Source organism: Lycorma delicatula, chromosome 2 (assembly GCF_047948215.1).
Source record: "Lycorma delicatula isolate Av1 chromosome 2, ASM4794821v1, whole genome shotgun sequence".
Classification (NCBI taxonomy): domain Eukaryota; kingdom Metazoa; phylum Arthropoda; class Insecta; order Hemiptera; family Fulgoridae; genus Lycorma; species Lycorma delicatula.
Window position 1 is genome coordinate 76,678,468 of NC_134456.1, and position 20,119 is coordinate 76,698,586.

Sequence of the window (20,119 nt, forward strand, 5' to 3'; positions counted from 1 at the left end):
CAACATGCGATAAAAAAAATTATTCAAAATCAATTTTTTTTATAATTATTAAAAAAAATGGAAGGCACATAACTAACACTTAAAGCAAATCACACTCTACCACCAATATTTTATAATATTTTAGTGCATATAATTTAATACATTTGGATTTAAACAGTGACATTATTTAGAAATCTGTCAATTTTATTGTTCAGAAACTTATACATCTACAAAATGTTAAGAACATTTGAGAAGTGGAAATGGATGGCAATATCAGACATACAAGAATCCTCTCCTGTAACATATAATATACATGTTAAGGGATTAATCTGAATATATCTCTTTCTCTGCAAGGGCTGTTTGTGAAATTAAATTTAAAAAATATATTTCTCACAAAAATTATATTAAATTTTATAGTTATAAATTAAATACATTGATTAAACAAATATTAAAAAAGTCAAGAAAGGTATGCTGGTGAATGGCAAACATTTTAAGTTAAAGCAGATAAAAGTTAAAAATAAAAAAAATCAGCCTCCAAGTTTCATTAAAATCAATTTATCAATACTTCACACTGGAATAAACATACATAACCCATAATAACAATTAGCTTTAATTTTATATGAAATCAAACAATACCATGGGAAATATATTTTTATCTATACACAAACTTTCATTTTAGATACATACCGTCCAGCCAGGACTTGTGACAAAAAAAGGTCATTACACACATACTAAAGAAATGTGAAAATAAAAACTACCACAAAAACTCTTACCTCCAAAACAGTTCAACCTGATTTTAATAAATTAAAAGACAGGATAATATTGTTTACTTATAAATTTCAATGCAGCAATTACAAATTTCTCAAAATTGAAGGTACAAAACGCAACATATTCAGTATATTGTACTCAGTACTATGTCAGAGTACCCATGCAGATGTTTTACTTCATACACTGTATGTATTACTTTATTCTACAAGTAACCACAGATATTATACTCTCAATTACACCTTCTGATTGTAATAGTTAGAAATTAATTTTGTATTGAGCAAGAAAATCACAAGCATGATCTGGATTTGAACTCAACCTTCAAGATAAAAATCAAAGATGCTACAACTCTGCCATATTAAAAATTAAAAAGAAACTCACTAAGCTTCTTTATGTAATATACTTAGAGTATGGTACAGTTTATACAAATTCAACTCATATAATCATTCATTAACTGATTCCAATGTTTTTAGTAAAAATTATCCCTATTACTAAAAATGCTTATCACATAGCTAGATAAGAATACTTGGTGAATGATATATTGATGACCACGGGTAGAATGCATCATTTTTTTACTGTTTTTATTTTTAATTTTTTTTTTCTAATGGGTAAGTAAGTAACAACTACAATATAATGGCAACAATGATCCACCAAAGCTTGTAGAACATTAACCATATGAATTAATCCAAACCCCAAATATACATACCATAAAATAGATCAATTTTCAAACGGCGAGTCAAATACTTAACTCATGTATTCATTGAATTAAAGAACTAAAACTTTTATTTTCGGGCATTTTTATGATTTGGCAATAATTTATGTACAATATCGGGTCATGAACTGGAAATTGTTTTTATTAACCAGAAATGTTTAAATCAGTGGTATTCATCCTATATTTTAGGAAATTTTCATTTTGAAGCTCCAAATCACAATACTCAAGAAACATGAGGTCACAAAAATTTCAAAACCAACAAACATTTACCAATATATAAATGGCAATGGTTTATCATGGTAAATAAAAAAACAAAGTGCCTATAAAATTATAGTCAAGAAAACGGTCAACTAAAAAACTATTTATTAAGTTCACTGCAACACAGTGAACACGTTTACCACACTACTGATACTTTTTTTTTCTATTTTTCCCGTTTAGCCTCCCGGAATCACCGTCAGGTATTACTGCAGAGGATGAATGAGTACAATATGTGTGACTGTAAATGAACTGTAGTCTTGTGTAATCTCAGGTCAACCATTTCTATGATGTGTTGTTAATTGAAACCCAACCACCAAAGAACACTGGAATCGACGATCTAGTATTCAAATCCGTATAAAAGTAACCTGCCTTTACTAGGATTTAAACGTTGGAACACTAGACTTGGAAATCAGCTGATTTGCAAAGACGTGTTCACCACTAACCAAACCGGTGGGTGGCGCTACTGATACCTTTTTTTTTTTTTTTTTGTTTAACCTCCGGGGCCGCAGTTAAGCATTACTGTACAGAGGATGAGATGAATGATTTGTAGCGTGTATGAAAAATGCCGGGATTCGAACCCGGGACCTCCGGGTGAAAGGCCGAGGCGCTACTGACATCTACGATACTTTACCTTAACAAGTACAGTATAATGTTGCTAAGCAACATCTTTGTTGAATGTAAGTTAACCGCAACAAAAATGCACTAACAAAACTTTTTTTATTCATTATCAAACTTGTTACTTTAAATGACTACATAACAAAACAGTTCTATAAAAATAAATCATGAAAATTCACGTATCTTTTATCATAACACCAAACACAAACCTGTAGATCTGTATAAAAATTCTTGTATACTTTCATTACTTTTATTTCTTCAGCTAATTTTTCAGCTGTTAAATGAATACTTTTGTCTTTTAAATCACTCATTTTTCCCTTTTATATAAAAAAATTTGAGTTAACTCTCAAACTTCTTACACGCCAAAACTGCCCTATCCGACACTTAAATAAATCGAGCACTATCGTTTTTCTACGTTTGTTATTATCGATTAGCATACGTTTATGCTTCTAGTTATTCTGTTATCGAGTTTGTTCAGTGATTTTCAGCATTCCGGAGTTGCCGTCTTTAGATGTCTTTTGTCCACTTCATTTCGTACGGCGGATTGTTAATTTATTAATAAAATTGTGCTGTATCGCTAAAAGAACAAAATCCTTGCTCTAATATTGTTTAAAAAAAGATACTGTTTCTAGAATTATATATTATCAGAAACCATATTTCAATATGACTTTCTATTCTTGTATTAGTATACTGTTTTTTACTAATTTCTCAAGAATAAAGATAAACGAAAAAATGCGTATTTAATCTCATCCTTAATTCTTTATTTTTATTAATGATTCTTAATTTTCGTTTTTGTCATTTCATCCCAGACAATGCTTTGGTCAGCTCATACCAATAATCAATCAGTTGATTAATTAATTGGGGACAACTTATTAATTCACTATTATACGCATCCAAAAATACAGGTTAATTTTTTTGGAAAAATTAACATGTAAATGTTTTTGTTACTTTACATGCTTACATTAATCAAAATTCTTGTTACTACATTTCATATTACAACAAATTGTATTGACTGGTAGCATTTGTACAACTTAAAAAAAGTTCAAATTTACCACTCTCAGAAACATACTAGTAGACATTGAAATAAAGCGATATGAAATATTTTAAAGAAATCAAAAACAATTTACTGTAAATATGAGCTTTTAATGATCATACAATCATTCAATGTAATTAGAATGCTAATAAAAAAGGAGAAGGATATCTTATTAATTTTTAATCACTATTGCTGTTTAAAAACCTTCTTCAAAAAAAGCTGATCATCTTTGTGTTTCCATATTGCTCAACCTTTAATCCCAAGACTATTAGAAATGCAGAATTCCCTGAACTCTTTACAATAAGATCATTTAGAGGTTCCATGTACCAAAACTCATCCATATGTGACTGAGACTTCTTCAGTCTTCCTTCATGAACCGTTTCATGATCTGTAGTTACCATTATCTCTGAACAAAAAGATTTTAAATAAGTTTCAAAAGACTGATTACTGCAAATAAGAGTGGCAGGAGTAAAAATGTCATTCCATCAAGAATTCAAAGTTCTCTGTTTTACCTTCTTGAAGACTTTCTTTACATTATCTATAACCGAAACTGCCATATTTTTCAATTTTAAAATATCAGTGAGATGATGCATCCACAAAAAATATTTTATCCAGGTTAATATTAGTGTGCTGTCCATCTATACCTTTTTTTGGCACTTAACTATCACACCAGCCTTTGGAAGGATTTTCTTTTATATATAATAAATGGTCAAAGTTTTTTACTTCCTGAAAGCAGTGTACATTGTTGTTACTCATAATCACAAGTGTGTATGTCAACCATATTATCCCCAACTGCATTAATTGTTGAATCTGTTGACATATTGAAGTAAACTGGGATTTTATTGGGGTTTTTTATTTTCCCAATTAAACATTTACATTCTTCTTGAAATTGAATTACATAATTCTGAAAGGCAAAATATTTTATCCATTAACATGCAACAAAAATTGGCAAATGTGTTTACTTATAGATAGTTCATGAAACAACATAGCCATCCTCAAATTGCTTAAAATCTTCATTCAATATTTGACATTATTTCACTAATTGTGCTATATCTATTATTATAGCAAACCCTCACTGGACCTCTCTTGAATTAAGAGGATAGTTGATCTTCTGCTTATGGAAACTATCACATTGTACTACAAAATGTTCTACTTTATTACGACTCTTAAGCTTCTGTGTTTTCTTTTTCAATTCTCTTGTATATTATTCTGGAATGTTATATTTAGGGCATGCTGCCCAATTAGCAATTTCCTCAGCTTCACAAATAACTTTTAATTTGCCACCAGTAATGAATGCAATCATTCAGTTTTACAAACTAATTAAAATTCTAAACTGAATATGCATTCAATCTTTACTTGACTAAACCGAAATGAGTACAGTAGTTCAATGCAAAAAAGGATGAATCATCAACAAATGTTAACTACAGTTTCTCACAGGATAGCAGGGTGAACAGCCAACTGTGGCATAATTAAAGGATGTGGTCTCGTAGATGAGATCATGGTTCCTTTCTGAGGAGGTTAAGAATGTGGAACGAATGCTCCAGGGCCAGAAGCATATTGCTCCACCGTGCAGTTGAATGCGTTTTTCACATTCAATGTAATGAGAAGGACAAGTCCTTGTAGAAAGGAGAGTGGTTTTAGCCAGTAATCTGCTGATGGTGGTTTGGTAAGACCACCAGTTGCAGCCTGGCACTCTGCAGAAAAATGACACAACATGAAAAATGATTCTGGTTCTCTGCTCGCTGCACTGCCTCAACCAAGCTCTTGGATTGTGTCTAGGGTCGACTGACCCTAGATCTTACTAGTTGGACGACAGGCTACCTACCTGATTCATTGCCATAATCAGACACTCCCTTTAGAACGTCTCCAATACCCTCCCAGCTGTGTCAAGTGTGCACAATAGGCAGTAGGAGGATGGCGACTACAAGTCTCCTTTGCCCTTGGGGATCAGCATAAGATGTGTGGTGTTCCATCTGGCACTGGAGGCCCCAACCTCCAGACATGCATTGTATATGTCTAGAAGCAGACGGTGCTTGCAGCGCCTCACCTGCTTGAGGACCTCGCCTGTTATGCCATCGGGACTAGGGGCTTTTCTGATCTTCAGCAACTGTAGTACTCCCTCCATGACCCCCAACGAGAAGACGGGAAGTTGCTGAAGTCCAGCTCAACACAAACCCAGTAGTCCAAGAACAGTGACTTAATGATATGCTCCGCTTTAGCCTCAACTAGTGGAGCTGGTGACCAAGAGACTCCCAGTTACCGGGTCACTATTTTGTACCCCAGCCCCCAAAGGTTTGCATCCATGGTTTTCGTTAGTTCTCTCCAGCAGTGTGCCTTGTTCCCTTGTTCATCTTGATGGCCCAATAGCAGGTGCAATCTAGATAGTAGCTTTCGAAGGCTAGAATAAGAGGACTCAGCCCGAAGTAATGTGTAAAACTGTTTTGGACCAAGTCCTGGTAGAGAGGGGGGTAGTTTTGGCCAGTAATCTGCTGATGGCAGTTTGGTAAGACTACCAATGGGAGCCTGGCACTCTGTGCATAAATGCATTTCCACCTCCCTCCCAAAAAAATTTTAAAAAATTAAAAGAAAGTTATTATTTTCTTATAGCATTTTTTATCTTCCTCTTTCATAATTTTTTTTTATCTGTTCACTACATTATTTTTATTTTTTATCTACTTTAACTAATCATCCTCATACTGATTATTTGGCATACATACCTGTGCTAAAAATTTTATTGGTTCACTTCTATCCTCCAGCAACTTTCCAATTATTAGTAGCAATCATCTTTTATACACATTAATCTGGCTCCTAACTTTTGACCTGTCTTCAGGAGACCCTACCAATGGCTTTACTACCTCTGGCACAGCATGATTAATGGAGCACACAAACCCCCACCAAAACCAATTCCACTACTCTGTAAGTAAAGATTAAATGAAAAATATGCCTGAATACATTTTGCCAATTTAAAAATTTATTAGAATGTAGATTTTACATGTTCTCAATTCAGACCATTTTTCTTAAACATTCCTGCTAATTATACATTTGCTGAAATGAGAAACAGTGGTTTACCCCAGAAAGTTTTCTTCAGTGTGAGATGTTGAAACAAGATCCTGTAAGACTAAGACTAATCTGTCGTACGAGCATTATTCCTTCAGTAAAACTTATGCGATGTTGACACTAAATTACTAGTTTGAATTTATACTTTTAACAATTTTAAAAGTTATACCTTACAGTCATTTGGGGAAAAGTTTATTGTTCTTAATACCATACACTGTACAGGAAATAGTTCTATTCATACAAAATAGTAGTGAATATGTAAATAATATGTCCTCCATTCTTTTCAATGCTTGGCTACACAAATGTTTAGACGTTTTCTAGACGAAATTAAAAGTGTTGACAGTTCATTGAAAACAAACATTCTATTAAAGGGTAACCTTAAGTAGAATGAACCTTTATGTTCATTTTCTGTATTTAACTGACCAATAAAATAAGAAATAAATACTCCAAAAGTGAGAAAAAATTAAATTATGATTCAACAATCAGTTTGAATTTTAATCACTTCCAGCCCTTTCTGAAATAAAGGATAGCTATTTAAAGAAAATATAAAAGATGACTGAAGGTTACTAGCCCTTATTTATAAACAAGATACATCTCTTAGACTTGTGGTACACTCTAGCTCTCATATGAAAACATGGTATTTACTGTATATGGACACAATCAACTTAGGTCACATAAACTTGGAAAAAGGTTAATTAGAAATATCACACTATTCCTCAACACAATCAAGGCTAAACTGACACTATACAATTTTACACCTTTACTAATTTTTTGTCCATGACACTTAGTGATGAAAATTATTTAGTTATCAACTTTTTAAATGGCATATTGAACCAAATTTAGTAAATACAGAATTTTTTAAACTTATTTTTAATGACTGCTGCTGTTTGCAACATGAGAACATCTGAAGTTGTAGCGTGCAATTTTTTGAACTACCCTAATTACATGAGAATATGAATGACATCAAAATGTGACATGTCAGTTCATTTAGCATATTTTATATGTTTTCATGTTTATGTATTTCACAATGTTCAAGTGTATTATGACTGATCCTTTTTTGTGTACGTGTAGAATATCAAGGTTACTGTTAGAAACAGACAGAATTTATAAGATACACAAGGATAACCACACATTAAACATTTTATAAAGAAGCAGCTGTCCTGTCAGTTATCATAAGGTACCACCCATGGTGTTACAGATGAAACTAGAGTAACTGTCCAAGGATATCATAGCAGTTGTCCAAGGATAAAAGAATAATTGATAAAAAAAGAGGAAGGAAGAGAAATAATGTTCTCTTTCTTTTTTTTTGTAGTCACAGAGCGAATGCCCTGATCTTAGGGTAATTGATAATGCCTTGCCCACAATTTTTCAATGAGATGATGATTGGTAGATATTTACTGTTTGCTAAAGAGGGCTTTTAAATGCTTTTGTATCTGTTTAGATTTTTTTTGGTTTGTTTAAAAACTAATAGTTTTAAATAACTCCCACTTGCATTCTATGACATAATCAATTCTTTTAGTAACATACCAGCATAAAAATTATCATTATTATTATTATTAACTAAAACATTTAAAAAATAATACATCATTAGAACATTAACACAATTAATAACCAACACAGATCATAATAGAACAAAACTATTTCATATAAATAATAAATATCACCCTCATCCAGTGTCTACCAATGACCTCACCTGTTTCTTGCTTCCTACCCAAAATATTTGTTAAACACTTTAAAAACATTCATATTTCTACAAAAACGTCATCATAAGACAATGTAATACATTCCTTAATAAATTATATTCCAACATACAACTCGTAAAACATGAACACAGGAAGCTGAAAATATAGTACATATAAATATAGTATATCCCACAACCTGCACATTTTATTCCCATGTTAAATCACTTCAAACAAACAATCAGCAATATCAAGTTATTAAACTGTCTAATACACACACCCACACACACATACACACACCAGCATAAAACTATAGTAAAAAACTCATCACAATAAAATATCTAGTATAATCATTTTAATAGATCATACAAGGGTAAGTCAATTATTATCCACAATGTAGTTATACATTTTATTGCAATACAGATAGAAAACTTATATGTACGTCATTTTTCAACATAGTCCCCTTGCATTTCAATGCATTGGTTCATTGCTGCACAAGCTTCCTGGTGCCGTCATAAAAGAAGGTTTTCGGTTGAGCTGCAAGCCAGGAATACACCGCTTCTTTCACTGTTTCATCAGAGGTAAATTGACAGCCCCTTATGCCTCTTTGAGTGGACCAAACAAGTGGTAGTCAGAAGAGGCAAGATCAGGACTATACGGAGGATCAGCCAGTACTTCAAATTTGAGTTTCTGGAGCATTTCAGTAGTATGGGCAGCAGTATTTGGATGGGCATTGTCGTGCAACAACACAACACCTTTTGACAGCAGTCCTCAGCATTGCTTTGAACTGCAGGCTTCGGCTTGGCAGTAAGCATTTCACTGAAACGCGCACTGTTTATTGTCGTGCCCCTTTTCTCATAATGTTCCAGTATTGGGCCTTGTGAGTCCCAAAAAACCGTAAGCATCAGTTTTTCTGCGAATGGTTGGGTCTTGAACTCTTTTTTTCAGGGTGAATTTGGATGTTTCCATTCCATACTCTGCCGTTTACTCTCCGGCTCGTAATTATGGATCCATGTTTCGTCACCAGTGATGATTCTGTCTAAGAAGATGTCTCGTTTGTTATCATAGCGGTCCAAATGTTTTTGGCAATGTCCAAGCATGTTTATTTATGCAACTATGTAAGTTGTTTTGGAACCCACCTTGCACAGATTTTATGAACCCAAGTCTGTTGTGGATGATTTCATAGGCAGAACCGTGACTAATTTGCAGATGATGTGCCACTTCATCAATAGTTACTTGTCTGTCTAAGAAAACCATGTCACATGCACGCTCAATGTTTTCCTCATTTGTGGCACTAAACGGCTAAACGGCTAATACGGCTCCTTTGTTGTGCATAACACTTGTACGACCATTTTTGAATTTTTCAATCCTTTCGTAGACACTCCGTTGCAGCAACACACTGTTTCCATATTGTACCGAAAGTCTTTGATGAATTTCGGCTCCTGATACACATTCTGACCACAAAAAACGGATCACTGAACGTTCCCCTTCCTTGGTGCAAACAGAAAGTGGAGCAACCATGGTTAACAGCAGGGTAGCAATAATGAAACTAACCTAGCAGCAACAAACCTGCACAGACATAACAACAATTAAACCACGCATGCATCATCTACGCAACGCGACAGTACTACCAACATAAACAAAAATATAACTAAATTGCGGATAATAATTGACTTACTCTCATACATATATGCCACCATGAATTGGTAAATGCATTTATATGTATGCAGGCGTATAGAAACACAGACTTGAAAGAAAATGAAGACTTTTCAGACTCTTCACAGACTTCTCAGATGCAAAGAAAAAGAATACGCATACAACATGATCAATTTTTGTAAATAACCTAAGTGTGACTACATAAAATTTACAAATGCACTAAATTTGGAAAATATTATTAGAGTTTAAACCCAATCAGATAAAATTATTCACATAAATATTAGAGACTTTCTAACCAAATTGGTGTTATTAAATCAAAAAAAAGCACCAGTATAGACATACAAGCATCATAATAGAGATATCTCTGAAAAGATCTTCTCCAACATATTCACTTACAAGTGAGTCAATCTTTAGATTTGTCTTTTAAAATTTGACCTAAAGTGAATAGAAGATAAGCGTGTTGATTAGTCTGGTTATGATTAGGAAACTAAACTAAAAAAATTATATGTCACAGGTATTTCAAAATTATACAATCCTTAGAATGAGCGTATACAACTTATAAACGGATAAATGTTATTTTCCTTTATTAATCACAAGGCAACTCTGCACTTAAATTTAGCTGCATGTACAAGTTCAAATAATATTGTCATGTAATAGTACCATTTCTCTAGCCTGATGGCTAAAAATAATCATCAGCTGCAATTTTCTAAAAATGAGCATAAGTTTATTGCTGAAACTAATTCATTTAAAAATCTTTAAAAAGTGAAAGTTGAATTTCAGTTAAATTTTCCCAGTCTACAGTTTCAAATAAGCCAACAATATCACATTTTAATCATAGTTTCATTAGACTGAGGGTGTAAAAAATCAAAAGATCCCAGGTTGATTATCACTATTAACCATACAAGTTCTTGAGAACATGAAAAGCATTTAGCTCCCTCATGGAGAAAATCTTTATAAAGTTATTTGCATAGTTTGGACTGATTGACTGAAAGCTGCAGCTTTCAAGACCACAAGAAATTACATTCTTAACAGATTCGTGACATTCATGAATTGAAAGAAACAACTTGTACAGTTTTGCAAACACTTTGCATTGTTTTTGTTGTTAGTGCTTTCAATCTCTTGTAAAAATACTATTGAGGAGCTGGATTGTGTTTATTTTACTAAAAAATTTTGGTTTTACCTGGATGATCATTAGGTATTTGTAACAACCAAATATTAATGGTAAGATTCCTCACACATATAAAATTTGTGTTAGGTGGGCAATCTCTTGCTGATCTGTAATAGGTTATTTATTTCTTGATAAAACTGAAGTTAGTGAGGTTTATTATGACTTAATGTCAGTTAATTGACTGTTACAAGAAAACAAACAAGATATTGCTATGAAAATCAATCAATTTTTTTTTTAGTTATTGCTTAATTCTTAAAAGACACATTGCTAACAAGATTGCCATATTTTACACTATCAGATTTTTTCCTTCAGAATATCTAAACGTGTTTTTTTCAGAACAGTACTTATATACTTAACCGAGTAAAAACTAACATTTAAAGTGAGATTTCAAATATTAAAATACTAGTGAATGTTTATTAGGTAAAATGGCAATAAATTCCATAAAATAGATAAAGGAATTTGCATCCAGATTAGAGAAAGTCACTTTCAACTGCTATTATGAAATTAAAGGTATATGTAATCTAAGTATTTTACAATTTAAGTTTTTTACGAAAAAGGTATTTTTAAAAAACATATTATTAAAATTTGGGTTGTATACTCTTTGAAACATTATGTAGTATTCATTTAAATAGCAGAAAAGAATAATTAAGAGCCTGAAATTAAGAATAATTGTTTATCTTGCTTTACTTATAAATATATGTAAAATTAAAAAAAATATAGACACAAATCAAGAAAAAAATCTTTATTATTTAAAATTATATTTTGTAATAAAATGTAGAAAAAAAATAGATAGATATTTACTACAATATTGTAAATTTACATTTTAATAACAATAATATAAAAATAAAAATTATAATATTTTAAAGTAAACTAATGCAAAAATAAATAAAAGCACTGATATAAAGTAACTGTTATATATGTAATAAAATGCACTAAATATCTAATTAACATAAAAATAATAAAAATATGAAGCAAATAAAATAAAATAATAAATAATAATGAATACGAAAATTAATAAATAAATAAATAAAGAATATTTTGAAAAAAGTATAATACAATAAAGAAAAACAGTAAAAATTAAAAACTGAATAAAAGTAATACTTAATTTTAAGACCCTTCAATGACAGTGAATGACAACCAAACAGGACATGTCAATTATAAGCAAAAATGTAGTTAGTTTTGAATTAAATTATTTTTAAGTTTTCTCAGTCACTTTTGTACATTATACTGAACAAAACATACTTGTTCTTAAAATAGTAAATTAAATTAATGAAAAAATAATACTGCATAAGATAAAATGTATGCTTTCCTTCTGATTGACAGAGTGCATTCTGTAGCCACCACTGTAATTCTAAACTGCTAATGCATTTATGTGTTACCTTGAAATAAATGATTAAATCATTTTCATTTTTCCAGTCATTCTTTAAAATATTTAAAAAGATTTATTTGTCTTGAAAATAATTTTTTTTTTCAGAAGTATTTAATTTTTGCTTTGATAAACAATTGAATTTTTAATCTTGTGCAATGTGTCAACAAGATTATCTTTATAAATAAATATTTATTATTATGATTTAACATTTAAAAAACTACACAAACAAAATTAATGTTACACGTAAGAAAACAAATGTAATTTTCAATATAAAATCATTTTTGAAACACAATTTCATTTAGTTAACATTTTTAAGTACATCTCTCACTTTTTATCTTCTAAAACTAAGAATATGTATACAAAAAATTGCAACCAACAAGCTACTTCATTCTATAACACCATCTAACTGTGTCATGATTATTGATTTCAATATTTTTATATCTCAGCTAACATTTATCAACATTTTATTTAAATTAATTAAATGATTCATTAAAATGTTCTTTTTATCATTTTACATAAAACTTAACAAAAATTCATAGGGAAAAGTTTGCATTATACAACATGCAACAAAACATATTATCAAATAAAATAACCTTAATTCTAATATTTTTTATTAGCCTGTTTTTACTCAGTCAATCAATCTTTCATTCTGATTTTTTATAAACACTATCATTAAATTTTCTATAAATGTGTAGATATTTTTAAAATTCTTGATAAAAAATGAAGAGAGGCATGTTTTATCAAACTCATTTAAATTTATTGTATTTCTTCTAATTATCTGCAGTAAGGTTTCAATTTTTATTTCACCAGATGTTGAATAAGAATAAAGATTATTATCTGAAATCTAAATGGCGAGGAAAGAAATATAACTATACTTGGGCACTGATAAGACTGCACTCAGCACTCCTACAACTTGTTAGTTTTACAACACACACAAAGTCTTCTAGAATATCATTTTGAAAATGAAAAGATATGAAGTAAGTTTGACATTTTTAACACTTAAAAGATTTCTTTAACTGATTCCTATTCTTACCTAAATTAATAATGGACAAAGTTGTCCTTTAGGTAAGTGATTGTATCGTTCTGCATTTAGTGACCAATAACCACAAGAGTTGTATCATCAAAAAAAATTTAGTATAATGTTGGAGAATAATAGAGTAAGAAGAGAAAAACAAGATTTTCTCAAATTAGAGATTAAAATCTTATAAAGCTAAAAACCTTTGGATATAATGAAACTTTAAAGTAATTTATTCTCAAGCAATATTTTTTTTTAAGGAAAATTGATAAGTGAATTAGTAAACCGTCACTGAATTTAAAAACTAATCATAATATAATTTAGAAGGCATTGGTACAACATATAAGCCAGAATTTTTAATAAGAGGTCCATATCCAAAGGCGGGCTGAACTTGACCCAAAACTCTACCTGATCTACCATAATCTCCTCCATAACCATAGCCTTTGCCATAACCACCAAGACCTACATTATGACCAACTCCTTTATTACCATAATAATTAACTCCTGAACCATACCGACCTTGATTCCTTGCTGCATTTTTTAATAATGATGAATCATGGTATCCACCTTTATACCCATCTCCACCATGATTTTTGAACCTTCAAAAAAAAAATCAATATTAACACCAGCAGTTTCATTTCAGAGTATTTTGATGGAAAATTTACAAAATAGCTGAAACTAAAACTATCTTAAGCAAAACATATTGTATTGATTTCCTACTGGGCTTTACAAGCAAAATTTTAAACTCGAATCCTGTCAAGGAACAGCTGAGTAAAAAGAAATTCTTTACCTTTAATAACATTTCATGATAGCCCATTCATCAATTCCTTGATCAGAAAAAGGCTAAATGATTACCCCAATAGGAAAAATTGCTAAGAAAAATGCAATGTAAAAATATTGAAGAGTAAAAGCTGTTTAGATATTATCCTTGTTGTGTTCACAACAATCATTGGTTAGTCAGGCAAGCTAATCAAATGCTACAGCAAAATGTTCATTAAAATATAGAATAAAAGATTTTATATAAATAAAAGGTACCGCAAATCTACTGTGATACTTTTCTGTATAATTGCCATCTAATTCAGGCACTTGAGTGTACTATGTCACCAGTTTTAACAATCACTGAAGAATGCAGTGGACATCCTCACGATGTACAATGTCCAAATAGTTGAGAGCCCCATCCGCAAGTTCCTCAGTGATTTTATGGTGCTGGGTAAACCTGCACCAAGAACCCCATTACCAAGATGAAGAGCATCTTATCTTAGTGAACAGATGGTAATCATTTGGTACCAAAATCCACACTGTAAGTGGGAAATGGTAAAAACTCTCCCACTAGAACAGTTGAGTAATTTTAGAGCGATCATAAGAAAGACATATCTGATAAATATAAAATAAGTAAATGATAAATTAATCTCTTCATGTCTGTTTTCCATCTATATGTTTATAATGACTGAACAATCTTACTAGATTTTTCAAGTCTCTCTAACTCTTGTTAGTCCTAATTCCTTCATGATTTCCACGTTCCTTAAGCTATTTCTTCTAGATTTACTCATTATCACCCTCAGGAAATTTATTTTCCTAATTCACATTCTATTCTAATCCCTTTCCATCATAAAATATGATAGCTGTTAATCAAATTAGGAACAATTAATATATTGATCAGTTGAATACCAACTTATCAAATGAAATGATATGTTTTTGAAAATGAGTTGATAAGAAAAAATTCAAAATAGTAACTAAAATCAGGACTATCTGAAAGAGAAAGCAACATGCTTTCTCATCAACTGTTTGATGGTTATTATAATAAGTAATTTGACCAGTCACTAAGTAATAAATAGAATGCTAAAATATATGTAGGAAAAATATACTCAAAAAATGGGAATTGAATTGTTTGTTAGTTTAATTATCCATCAATAATTTTACCTTGCATCATGTCCAGTATAAATTAAATGAGTTCCAGAGCCAGTACCGTCATCATAGTATACATTGTTATCACCACGTTCATCTTTATGATATGACTTAGAAAATCCTGATGAAAGATGCCCTCTGTTATGACCAACATGTTGTCCAAATTGACCACCTGCTAAACCTCCTTGTCCATAAAGATGGGTTCCTTGAATGAAATTATTAATCATTGAAATTGTCAGTAGTAAGTAATTTTTATACAAATTTTATTTTAATCTTGATATATTAAATATTTCAATGCCTGTTCAATTTCATTTACAATTCTTACATTCTGCATTCCATTTTATTTTAGCTATTACACATGTGTTTAAGGTATAAAACTCAGCACTTTGTTTTACACAAAAGGTGAAAAGTTAACAGTATTAAAATTACCACGCTTCTACAAGAGTAACATGTATAAGTAAGTAATACTACATAATTTTTATTATACAGTTAAAAAAACTACTATTGTAGGTTATAGTAGTTTTACAGAAAAACTATATGTTGTTTAACTATGTAGAAACAGCTGTTTTTACTTTAATTTTACACATGTAACTAGAAGAAACCGTTTATGTAATAGCTTTGTAAGTATTGTTTATTTATTAATTATTATTAAAAATTTCTTATTGTCAATTTTTCTTTTATTACTCTCAGTTTGTTTTTTAAATACATTTACTTTTATCTTTACTAATTCCTCTGTTTCTACTAATGGTTGTTTAACAAAGAAAGTTCACATTTAAGTTTCCCTTTTTTTAAATCATCTTTAAGCAATTTCCATCAAAGAATTTATTTATTTAAGTTAGCTTTATATTTACAAAGAACATATCTGACAAAGAATTTTTAACTAATAAAAAATTATATTTTCCATGTGATCCAAATATTTAATCTTTACCAATGCACAAAGCCTAAGCAGCATTGGAGATATGTACTGAGCGAAGAGTAACAAATTAAATAACAGTTTCTTTCTGCATGCAGCAAGTCTTTCTTCATGCAGTGTTATTTACAAAATACTAACCTCCATATGCTCGTCCAGAATCATAAGCATTATCCACACCTCTAGAATCATCATAATATCCACCGTGATGGCCAATACCACCTGCATGTCCAGCTTTGTCAATAAATGTATGAAGAGTATCAAAAGCAAGTCTGCCAATGTCACCACCACCATCTATATAATTACCGTAATAAGCAGGACTGTAAACTGGTGGGCCTATTGGTTTAATCTGTTAAAACAAAAAAAAATTATTTAAATAATATCAATTAATTAAATTTTTATTTTGTTATATATAACTGTAGTTTAATATAATGATTTCACTCAAAACAACTTAGTGGTTTTACAAACATTACTTTATTGTTTTTTATTTATTTATTTTTTGAAAATTAAGATAATTCATTAATAAATTGACCACTGTGCTAAATTAAATTTAATATTAAATAAAACTTAATCCACCAAATTAATTATTAATTAAGATGTGGGATCCTGTGAAAATCGATTCTTGATATTAATTATTATATTACAAAATGTTATATATAATTTTATAAAAATAATTATATACATAAACAATTATGACAATTACTAATGATTACAATTGTAAACAAACAATTACATGGTCAATAAATTTAGTTGTTTATGCTGATGCTAATTCTTGTAGCAATTACATTTTTAAATATTTAAAGTAATATTATACCATGTACAAATGCACTCTTAATATTTATAATTTTCTCTCATAAATAATGCTTTCTGCTAACTTTCTGATAAGAATAAACATCCTAGTAACACCTTCAGCAAAAAACCTTTCCTTCAATACTCGTAACTTGTGACAATAATTAAAGAATTAGCAGCAGTAGAATACACACTTTTAATGTGTAATGTAAAAAGTAGAATCTTATCCCTCCTAAAATCACTCACACACATTAACATCATATGTTTTAATTAAACTACTACAAAGCTTTCAAATAAATCAGATAAAAGAATTGCTGATAGAATAAACTGATTTAATTCATGAGAAATAAAAATATATCTCTAATAATTATCGAGCTAATAACATTCTTGGATAAAATTTAACAAAATAAACTTTCCATCTGATATAAGTCTTATTTAATCTATTTGTACTAAAAGAATAACATTAAAAAGTACAACCTTGTACTAGAAACATACATGAAAATGTTCACTTCCATGTGCCTGGTCAAGTGTCATGTTTATGTAAAATGCTTGTAGTGCCAATCCTAGACTGCTAAGATGTAATGTTCTGTTAGATCCACTTCCATTAGTTTTACTTACTGATGCCATTGTAGTCGCCTTTTCTTTTACTAAATAACAAATGAAAAATAATTTTATATAAAATAAGTAAAATCTAATTTACACTTGTAAAAAATTCCTCTTATAATATTTTATAGCTTCAAATTAGTAAACAGAATATTAAATATGAATATTCATTGTAGGCTGTTATGAATAGGTTTCAAAGACTGCAACAGCTGAATTAATTTTACTTTTTACGAAGTTTTACTTTCATTTTCCAAAGAAATATTTCCAGATTAATAATAATGACCATTACTAATACAGAATGAAATAATTTATCTCATTAGACTGATTTTAAATATGATGCCTTTTTGATGTAAAATGTATGCATTTTGTTCAGAGTAGTAATGCTTATAACAACAGATATTAATTTACTTAAAATCATTACTCTAATTTTTTTTAAATAGTGTTAAAAATCACTGGTTAGATTTATTTATTTAAGAATCTTTACTATAGTGGTAGTAGTAGATAAGATGAATCTGTGTACAAATATTCTTATTTTTAGAATTGGTATTAATTACTTTAATTAAAGATTAAAAGATTAGTTAAAATTTAATTAGAAGATATTTACAGATGTGTATCAAATTTCTAGCTCGTCTGTTTCAATACCGCTTTTTCAATCACTATTCAGTTTAACCCTTCAGGGGTAAATAAGCAAAATAATTTTGTATTGCAACTTTTCCTAGATACCTCCTACACCTTTAGGAATAACTGTGCCAAATTTTGGTTTTGTAGATTTCAAGCAGTAAATAGCAGAATTAGTAGTAGGTTTTTCAGTTTACATAAAACAGTAGAAAAAATAATAGCTGGAAAAAGAAGCGCAGGAAGATGAAAAATGCAGTTTAGTTAACTGAGTTGAAGAAAGAAAAATTAAAAGGATATGAAAAGAGAAACTCAAGTTTGTTTTTGGACAAATTTGCCATCGATGATGATGGTGAATCTTATTCTATCTACATTCATCTATTACATTTACAATGATGATATTCTAATATTTTGACAGTTACTGTACTTTAACATAGGATTCAGTTCATAGAACTTTGTTATAACCTTTAGAGTATTTATCAAATGCATAATTTGTTGATGAACAATTGGTCGTAAAAATTTATTTGAAAACTACAATAAAATTATAAAATAAATATTACTTTTTCTACAAATATCGCTGATATTCTATAATATTGCTTATCCTATATGTTTCTGAGTAAATGTGTCTGTGAAATAGATGGTAATCAACTCAATATTATATGGTTTGCTGTGAAATTATTCACAACCACGTCAGTTCTTGTCAATGTGAATTTTTTAAGTTTTTGGATAATCTTTTTATTATTCTCCTCAGAAAGAATACATTTCTGTTATTTACAATGCTAGTTACGTATAATTATTTTAAACTGCCAACATAAAAGCAGGTATTTTTAAGTTTTCATTTACTTTTTTTTATATTATTTATTGGATTACATTTTTTCATTCTTTAAGTAATTTAGTGTTATGAAATAAATAATTATTATTTAAACAACAATAATTTTAATGGACCTATAGTGTTTAAATAGAACAAAATAATTATTTGCTGTTTAAGTGATTTTCCTAATAGAGTAATAAAATAAAAATTACCAACTGAGAAATGACTCCATCCTCAAACCATCTTCACTCTTGATTTGCAATTTTATTATATGCATTAAAAAATAAAAATAATCATAAATTATTAATTCAATATCTTAAGTTAACACAACAAAGTCTACTCTATCATAGATGACGTTTTTCTTTTTTTTTACATTGAAAATTATCACTGCACTAATGTCTAGCTTTACTTTTTTGAGTGGAATGAATATGATCTTAGGACCAAAAACATCTTTCAGTTGGTAAATTCTATTTTATGTTTTAATTGGCTTTTAGGTCATTCATTTTATTAACATTGATATTAATAATCAATAAATTAGAGTGAATTCTGTTAAATTATTTAATACATGGAAATAATCTGATTTAAATAATAAAAATGTTATTATAAGACTGAAAAATCACAATAAAGTAATTAAATTATGGTTTCATAAAATTGATAAAATAGTAATTATTAAAATATCTATTCATTTTAGATGAAACAAGTTAAATTATATGCATTTACCTTTTGACAGAAGACTGTTCCACCAGCTGTGAACTACAGTTACTGATGAATACTGGGATGAGTCTAGTCTTTTGAAGCTAAGATAATGACCGAGAAATGCCTTCGTAGCTGTCTCAATGTCACCTTACATCACTATTACAGTACCTTACTTCAACGAACCGTGTCCTCCTATACACCTTGACAGATTATGTGTAGATTAGAACATGAAAGTAAATAGGTGAGGAGGGGGTGTGTCCTAACTACACCCATATTATCTTTCATTGACAAATGAAATGGTAATTCATTACCAAACCATAATTGAATTACATTGAAATTACATAATACTCAATAATGTAATAAGGTTTTCGATCATTCAGTTTTTCCTTAACATATTTATTTACATTGTAATTATATAGTCAATTAAAGCTGTTCATGGTGTTTATATATGAACATGCAAGGTTAATTTTCTAAAATTGTTTAT

General features: G+C 29.7%; 2 protein-coding genes across 2 annotated transcripts in view; both read right to left on the minus strand.

Annotated features, from left to right (window-relative positions):
* Nucleotides 1-2,695, minus strand: part of LOC142320203 (TBC1 domain family member 19) — a 42,256-nt gene extending 39,561 nt beyond the window's left edge. Inside the window, exon 1 of the mRNA XM_075357888.1 lies at nucleotides 2,539-2,695. Coding sequence (XP_075214003.1) covers nucleotides 2,539-2,640 — 102 coding nt within the window. The 5' untranslated portion in view covers nucleotides 2,641-2,695. The remainder of the gene's footprint in view (nucleotides 1-2,538) is intronic.
* A 10,260-nt stretch (nucleotides 2,696-12,955) lies between these two features.
* LOC142320204 (uncharacterized) lies at nucleotides 12,956-19,778 on the minus strand. The gene is made up of 5 exons (XM_075357889.1): nucleotides 19,660-19,778; nucleotides 17,406-17,557; nucleotides 16,263-16,470; nucleotides 15,227-15,416; nucleotides 12,956-13,905 (listed from the first exon to the last, which is right to left on the minus strand). Exons 2-5 carry the CDS (start codon nucleotides 17,535-17,537, stop codon nucleotides 13,611-13,613), a joined length of 825 nt encoding a protein of 274 aa, XP_075214004.1. The 5' UTR covers nucleotides 17,538-17,557; nucleotides 19,660-19,778; the 3' UTR covers nucleotides 12,956-13,610.
* Nucleotides 19,779-20,119: the final 341 nt, after the last annotated feature.